The sequence below is a fragment of the Sinocyclocheilus anshuiensis genome, unplaced genomic scaffold (genome assembly GCF_001515605.1).
Source record: "Sinocyclocheilus anshuiensis isolate Anshui unplaced genomic scaffold, SAMN03320099.WGS_v1.1 scaffold1093, whole genome shotgun sequence".
In the NCBI taxonomy this organism is placed as follows: Eukaryota; Metazoa; Chordata; class Actinopteri; order Cypriniformes; family Cyprinidae; genus Sinocyclocheilus; species Sinocyclocheilus anshuiensis.
The window spans coordinates 269,465-278,473 of NW_015555782.1; the positions used below are offsets into that span (position 1 = coordinate 269,465).

Below are 9,009 nucleotides of genomic sequence, written 5' to 3' on the forward strand. Positions count from 1 at the left end.
AATCAAAAAGTTGAAAATAAAGTATCGGGTAGGGTTAGGGTAGGTGTAGGGAGGGCTTTTGTCCCAATAGTGGCATCCATTTAATAATTTGAATTAAAATTAAAATTTACACTCAATAAGTTATTATTGCATACTGTTTTATAATGTATTACAATGCTGAGGTGCAGATAATTGCCACTATTTGCAATAAGGAATTAGCAGAATACCCTGCTATTTTAACATAGTGGCTATAAATATAATATATAGCTATTTGCACTTAGTGTAAATAGCATATGGATATCACTAAAAAATACTGCTATTTTCACTAATTGTAAATACTATCGCTAATATTGCTAATATTGATTGATTGAATGTGGCAAGGCCTGTGAAAATTTTGCCAGGGCAAGTAAAAAATTTATACCACTGGCCAAAACGGGGCCAGTAGAAAATTTCCTTAGCATTGAGACCTGTCAATACGATAAACATCAGTATCATAACACTTGTACACAGATCTGTAGAACACGTAGGTTACATAATGATATGTGTGAAAGCAGAAATGCATGTATGTGTAAGGAGAATGTATGTGTGTGAGAGAGAGAGTAGAAATGTTTGTACAGGTGCATCTCAATAAATTAGAATGTCGTGGAAAAGTTCATTTATTTCAGTAATTCGTATGTGAATGGAGAATGTAAGTGTGTGACAGTAGAAATGCATGTGTGTTAGGGTACAAATGCATGTATGTGAAAGGAGAATGTAAGTGTGTGAGAGTACAAATGTATGCATGTGAAAGGAGAATGTAAGTGTGTGAGAGTGCCAGAATGAATTATGGCTTGTACGGCCCCCCATACAGTTTCCAAGGCAGCATTTAATGTAACTGAAAATTTATTTATGTATATATATAAATATATAAATACATTTTCAGTTAAATTAAAGGCTGTCTTGGAAACTGAAATAAAATAAGTACTAAAATTACTACAATTGATTTAAAAAGAAATTAAAGCTAAAAAGAAATATTTAAAAAATTGCTTGTTATTCTTGCAAAACTGTCAGGATCAATGCTGTCATTGTTATCTAAATCTCAAGCTTTTAAAAATGTGGGCATCTTTATTTCATTTAACAAAAACAAAGTTTAAATCTTAGATGGAAAACGTACAACAAACTTTAACAAAAATGAGAAATGTTGCTTTGGCAGCTAAGTGAAATAAAATAAGTTCACTAAATCTTAATTGAACTGAATTAAAAAATAAATTAAAGTTAAAAAGAAATATATAAAAATCCAAAACTAATAAAAATGACAAAAGCACAAAACAAAATTACTAAAACTTGATAATGATATATAAATAATAGCGATAGAATCAACATTCTATCATAAAGAACATGGAATTTTTTTAAATATTTTTTTCCTGTCACACGGTGATACACTTAAAAAAAAAAATGATATGCTTAAATACTCGTAATAGCATTTTTGGCAGCATAACTGCTAGAGGTCTGCACGGGCAAGTGAAGCCCGAACCCGGCCCGTACCCAAGATCGTCTGACCCGCCCCGAGCGGCACAGTTAAATTTAGAGCCCGAATCCGAAATCTTTTTTGTTTTTTTTCACAACGAATAGCCAATTAAAAAAAATGCTGTATTTCACAATTCCGTGCAACGGTCAGTAAGCAAATACATGTACAGAAACAGAATCATTAAGGCTCGGCCAGTTCACAAGGCAAAATAAAAAACACTTACCAGTTATGAAAATTTATGAACATCAGGTGCAGCGGTCACATAAATTCTGCCGAGTTTTTGAATGGTTGTATACGACAAGACGATAATTCTTCCATCGTGCAAATTATGGTCATTTTCGTCAGTTAAGGCTCGTTAGCATTCGGCCTGCTTTAAATCAGACACAGAGATGCAGTGCAGTAAGATCGCATTTATTTGAATTAATTAGGCTAATTATATAATTTATTTGAATTAGCGCGCGCGCGAGAGAGAGAGAGATGAAAGTTGCGTGTGTGAACCTGCGTCTGCGCGCCTCTCTACAAGCAATGAGGCTTAGTTCCTTCAAAAACAGCGATTGTACCCCCTCATTGCAGAGAAATATAACGTTGCGAGTCAGTAGCCTGTCTAAGCTATTTTACTAATAAAAGTTTCCGTGCTGTGTTGTCGTGTGCACTAATGTGTGTGCGTGCGTCTATGAAAGCAGCGTAGCCTGCATATAGTTTTAGTTTAGCTATAAACCCGAGCCCGACCCAAACCCGAAGCTATTCATTAAACAATAATTCTTCCATCGTGCAAATTATGGTCATTTTCGTCAGTTAAGGCTCGTTAGCATTCGGCCTGCTTTAAATCAGACACAGAGATGCAGTGCGGTAAGATCGCATTTATTTGAATGAATTAGGCTAATTATATCATTTATTTGAATTAGCGCCCGCACGAGAGAGAGAGATGTAAGTTGCGTGTGTGAACCTGCGTCTGCGCGTCTCTCTCTACAAGCAACGAGGCTTAGTTCCTTCAGAAACAGCGATTAATTGCAGAGAAATATAACGTTACGAGTCAGTAGCCTGTCGAAGCTATTTTACTAATAAAAGTTACTGTGCTGTGTTGTCGTGTGCAATAATGTGTGTGCGTGCGTCTATGAAAGCAGCATAGACTGCATATAGTTTTAGTTTAGCTATAAACCCTAGCCCGACCCGAAACCGAAGCTATTCATTAAACATTAACCCGAACCCAACCCGAAAGTATTTCGGAACCCGTCAGGCTCGGGCCGGGTAGCAGACCTCTAATAACTGCTTGAGTTGTTTAAGTTGAACCATTTTTATTCTTTTGCACACTTTCCATTTATCATTGACGAGACGTATCCAGGTTTTGTAGTACTGTAGTACTTTGTGGAGTCATTTTTAATCTGTCTGAACAAAACAATATTTGTTAACATGTGTCTGATTGTTTCTTGCTCAGGGGCAGGAGGCAGTAGGGGGAGGCGACAGCACGAGTGAGGTGTCCGTCTCCTGCTCCTCCACAGACGAGCATCCCAGCTCCTCGGCCGAGAGCTCAGAGGAGGTGCGGGACAGAGGGGAGGCGGAAGACGAGGCCAAAGACAGCTTAACGGAGGTGCCGCTGCCCACCTCTCTCTTCCGCTCCACCGTACGCTCGCTCTCTCCCTTCCGCAGACACAGCTGGGGTCCTGGGAAGAACCAGGGAGGGAAAGAAGAGATGAACCAGCGCAGGTATCTGAGATCATGGTTCTTATTAGGACCATTCATATTTTCTGCTTTGTGAAAAATACATTATTTAAAATAAAAGATTATTTAAAGGGGTCATATGATGCGATTTCAGTTTTCCTTTCTCTTTGGAGTGTTACAAGCTGTTCGTGAATAATAAATATACACCGTACACACATATATTATGTAAACAAAAACTTTATTTTGGATGCCATTAATCGCGATGGATTTATATATTTATATATAAATGTATATACATGTAAATATTTGTTAAAATGTATACTCTGTGTGTGTATTTATATATATATATAATAAATATACACAGTACACACATATATTATGTAAACAAAAACTTTATTTTGGATGCGATTAATCGTTTGACAGCACTAGTTTAAACATCATAGTAGTATTTATTGTACTGGCTTTAATTAATAATGATAACAATATATTATAAGATAGTTCTTAATAAAAATATTATGTCTTTTTATTGAGGTGTGCTTAGTTGTCATAATGTTGCAATGCAAGACGTCTTAATGGTACTAACATAGGATAGACAGACAGACTACAATTCAAAGTTTTGGGGTCGGTGAGATTTTTTTATTCATTTTTTTTTTTATGCGTTTGTAAAAAGTCTCTTATGCTCACCGAGGCTGTATTTATTTGTTTTAAAAATACAGCAAAAAGCAGTAAAATTGTGAAATATTATTTTAGTTTGAAATTTTTCAATTTTAATATATTTTAAAATGTAATTTATTTCTGTGATGGAAATGCTGACTTTTTACTCTTCAGTGTCACATGATCCTTCAGAAATCATTCTAATATGCTGATTTGCTGCTCAAGAAATATTTTCATTTATAATTATAAATTTTGAAATGGATGTGTAGATTAATATTTTTGTGGAAATGTGATAACGTTTTTTTTTTTCATAAATCGAAAATTCAAAAGAGCAGCATTTATTTGAAATGGAAATCTTTTAGCATTATAAATGTCTTCTGATCATTTGAATGCATTCTTGCTGAATAGAAGTATTCATTTATTTAGACAAAATTCCTGACCCCAAAACTTTTGAATGGTAGTGTAAATGTATATGTGTGTAAATAAGTAAAGTGTTACCAAATCTTTTTAAATAAGGGGTTTGTAATCCATTTGTAAGTGCTACAGCAATATAGTAAATGAATCTGATGGAAATGTACATCTTATTACAGACGACTGCCCAAAATGTATTTGGGCTTTCAGGTTTTGAGGCACTGAATTCACACTCTCTCAGTACACACTGAATGCTAATGCATTAGCACCTTAAACACAACACACCAAAACATGCCTTGCTCTGAGAATGACGCCGCGCACACTTCTCCATCATGTGACACCCTCATGCCTTTGCATGCTTTTGCAGTCATTCTCACCTCGTTCTTCCCTCTGTTACTCATTTGCATTCACTCTTTTTTTGAGAAGCAATTCCATACTTTACTAGTTTCACTTTTACCTTTCAGAGACTCTTATTATAGTCATAGTAGTTTATTTCCATGTCATCTCACTGCTCTCATCATCTTTCCATTTCCAGTTCTGTACGAAATACAGGAGAGGAAAAGCCTGTGTTTTACCGAAGAAGGTATCCTGTTTTCTTTTATATTCTTGAGTATTTTGAAATGTCCATTAATATCTGAAATCCTTATAGAGCACAACAGTGATTCCCATTTCCATGCATTGCATAAATCACAGTACTGAGAATTTGGCAGTTAAAACACAATGTTTTGTTCTGTTTAAAAACTAAATGTGTGTTAAAATAAATAAATATTTGCCAGAAGTAATAAAGCTATTCATTTTCTCCATACTTTTGCCCTATAGTTAAGTAACCCAGTACTTATTAATTTTTTTATTTAAATCGTTGTTAAAACGTTATTAAAATGTTTATTTTATCTATCTATCTATCTATCTATCTATCTATCTATCTATCTATCTATCTATCTGTCTATCTGTCTGTCTTAATGTATAAACATTACATATTTTTCTTAAATATGTACATGCATGTGTTTGTATTTATATATACATAATTAATGTACACACTATACACATATATTATGTAAACAAACACTTTTATTTTGGATGCGATTAATCGCGATTAATCATTTCACAGCACATATATATATATATATATATATATGAATAGGATTTTAACTTCTGGAACCCTACTGTTGTGCTCTATTTGAGTGTAATAATCTGTTCAGTATCTTTCAACAAACTATTCACTGAATAAATGCTAATTTTTCCATTCTACTACCCCTCTAACTGGTTTGTGCCCATTGGTGCCCCCTTTTTTTGGTCAGTTTGAGCTGGTGCCCCAGTGAACCCTGTCGAGAGCTGGAAGAAATTAGAGAGCTCATCAGGTACTGTGTTGTGTGCAAGCTTCCTGTAAATCCAACCGGAGAGCCAACCCCTCTGACTAGCACAAAGAGCTTTTGCATCATCATTTGCATTACCTGTTTGCCAGAGCAAAGTGAAGCGTTTGTTTAGGCCTTATTCTGTGCTGCTTCAGTCAGCCTCGGTAAAGCTTAGAGAAATTATGGCTTTTAAAAGTTAGATATGTTGCTGCCGAGATACTTAGAGGAGCTGCTTATTGCTGTATAGATTTTTGGTGTAGTTTTTTGTTGTTGTTGTTGTCGTTACATGATGACTAATATTGTTGTTCTCGTAACCGGTCCGAATGTCAGGTAAGAGGATGTTTGTAACAAACCTGCTTCAGATTGTTGCACTGAAATGTAAAATAGTATTTAATATGACTGATTTGACATGACTACAGTAGGTTACAGCATTTAAAGTCATTTTTGAATCTCAGATCAGTAAGAAATAATCAGCATTTTCACTTGTGTACAGTGTAGTGTATTCAATTTTTATTTATTTAGCGGTTAAAAATATTTGTGATCTTATTTCCAGATTTGGAAAAATTCTAGCAACAATATATATATATATATATATATATTGTTGCTAGAATTTTTCCAAATCTGGAAATAAGATCACAAATATTTTTAACCGCTAAATAAATAAAAATTGAATACACTACACTGTACACAAGTGAAAATGCTGATTATTTCTTACTGATCTGAGATTCAAAAATGACTTTAAATGCTGTAACCTACTGTAGTCATGTCAAATCAGTCATATTAAATACTATTTTACATTTCAGTGCAACAATCTGAAGCAGGTTTGTTACAAACATCCTCTTACCTGACATTCGGACCGGTTACGAGAACAACAATATTAGTCATCATGTAACGACAACAACAACAACAAAAAACTACACCAAAAATCTATACAGCAATAAGCAGCTCCTCTAAGTATCTCGGCAGCAACATATCTAACTTTTAAAAGCCATAATTTCTCTAAGCTTTACCGAGGCTGACTGAAGCAGCACAGAATAAGGCCTAAACAAACGCTTCACTTTGCTCTGGCAAACAGGTAATGCAAATGATGATGCAAAAGCTCTTTGTGCTAGTCAGAGGGGTTGGCTCTCCGGTTGGATTTACAGGAAGCTTGCACACAACGCAGTCATACACTCGCAGTACCTGATGAGCTCTCTAATTTCTTCCAGCTCTCGACAGGGTTCACTGGGGCACCAGCTCAAACTGACCAAAAAAAGGGGGCACCAATGGGCACAAACCAGTTAGAGGGGTAGTAGAATGGAAAAATTAGCATTTATTCAGTGAATAGTTTGTTGAAAGATACTGAACAGATTATTACACTCAAATAGAGCACAACAGTAGGGTTCCAGAAGTTAAAATCCTATTCATATATATATATATATATATAATATTCTTAGAGTGTGGGTTTGTTTTTTATTTCTCTTAGATAAGTGAGTTTTTTTTATTTATTTTGAGGTTTGAATGTGGAATACATGCTCACGTATATATTAGCATCCCAAAACACTTCTCAGTTTGCCTTGGTTTGCTATTGTGCTGTTCGCTGTGCTGCTTTGAGCTTGTGTTTTGTATATAGCATTGCTTCTAAGATAAGGTCTTGGTGTCTTGTACTAACAGCAGCCATTCTGTTGGTGAAATTCACTATTTTCAAATACTAGACTTTAAAGAAATAGCCCAAACCTGTTAGCTTTGCATAGTCTCAAACCACCCAACTACATTTTGATACTGCACTTTTAGTACTTTTTGATGACTTCCCAAGAAGTTTTTTAATTTTATTTCAGTATTTAAGTAGCTGCACAAGTAGTTATTTTCTAAAAGTTATTTTATTGTATAATAAATAAGTTGTAATGCATTTTTAGTGTGGATACATCTGTGTTGGGTGGAGTGCAATATGAACATCCGCTTTGCATATTTTGCATCTGGTTGGTCAGTAGTACACCGCACACAGACACATGTGTATGCCTTTTTGGGTGAAAAAGAAACCATGTAAACAACATATTTATTTTGAAGTGATTTAAAAAATAGTGAGGGACAGATACACGGTCAATGCTGCAGGTTGTGTGAACGTCCAGAGTTCTCCAGATAGTTTTGGAAATATTAGAAATGATGATCAACAAGTACAAAACAGTATGTACTGCTGCACAGCTTTGCTTTTATTTGTCACTTTAAAAAAGACGGCTTTCAAAGTTGTTTCTTTCTTTCTTTTATTTTGTTTTTATACACTATTTTTAATAATTAATTTTATTTTAATTTATTTAGTCATTTATTTGTTAATTTATTTATAATAATTTTATTATTTATATTATTTTTTATATTTCTTTATAATTTCTTTTCTTTTGTTTTTTAATTTAATTTATTTATTTTTACATCATTTATTTTTCTTTTCTTTTTTTCTTAGCATAACTGAGCTCTTTTGTGATGTGTTCTGTTGTAGTTATAGTTTGGAGGGTCTAGCAGCAGGGATTGAGGATGGCAAACACTGGATACCACAGTCCGGAGATCCATTCCAGGATCTGCGAGGGGTTCAGAGGCAGGAGAGTGAGGAGAGGGGCTCACTGATGTCTCTCACAGAAGAAGGTCCCGAGTCTGATTTGGGAGAATGCAGCAGTCCAGGTGGACAGGTAAGACCAGAGTCTCCGAACTGTGACATTTGGGTTAAAATACACAAACCGTTTGAAAGGGTTCTTGAAGCCAACATAAAAAACAACCTGAGCAAAAAACAATGCATAATTCTTAGCGCTCAGTTTTCCTGAAAGCACTTTAGGTGGAAAAAGTAGAGTGTGCAGTATGTTTCCGTGTACTTAACTTAAGCACTGAGCATCTGAGTTTGTGATTTCAGAAACCGAGGAAGTACCATCAGTTCAGACACAGCGGTCCATCTGTGACTCTCCCCCTCACAAAATCAGTCTCTATGCTTTCCATCAGCCAACGGGACATAGATGGTAAGTAAAGCTGCTTTATTTCCAGTTTCTGGCTTCTGTAGATTGATTATATAACAGATTCTGTGCTAGAAACATCTTTTTCTCTCAGAATACCAGATTTTTCGTATGAATTCTTTGTTTCAGAGGTTGTACAAGTACAGGTGGTACCAGTATAACATAATTTGTTTTCCTCATCTGGTTTGTGTTAGTCGTCCTCCACCCATTTCTCAGGCCCTAAATCATCTGGTTTAATAAGTACTTGCTCTGACTTTTCCATCCCCGATGCGGCCGCCCTGCGATAGGAAGGATTCGGCGAAAGAGGCAGATCTCTTTTACCTTCAACCTCTCACCGCTCCTCCCCAAATCTAAAACTGTCTTTACTGTCAGCTCTTCATCTAGTGATGAGGAGGACATCATAAGTAAGTTGCAGTAGGATCTTCAGGATAATAGCATCCTCAGCATAGTAACCTCCAGCATCTCGTCCCTAGAT

At 35.4% G+C, this 9,009-nt stretch overlaps 1 protein-coding gene across 1 annotated transcript in view; it reads left to right on the plus strand.

The window, feature by feature from the left end:
- LOC107674746 (A-kinase anchor protein 13-like) overlaps positions 1–5,950 on the plus strand; it is a 57,992-nt gene extending 52,042 nt beyond the window's left edge. The window contains exons 11-13 of the mRNA XM_016468838.1: positions 2,922–3,190; positions 4,746–4,793; positions 5,509–5,950. Coding sequence (XP_016324324.1) covers positions 2,922–3,190; positions 4,746–4,793; positions 5,509–5,695 — 504 coding nt within the window. The 3' untranslated portion in view covers positions 5,696–5,950. The remainder of the gene's footprint in view (positions 1–2,921; positions 3,191–4,745; positions 4,794–5,508) is intronic.
- The last annotated feature ends 3,059 nt before the right edge of the window (positions 5,951–9,009 follow it).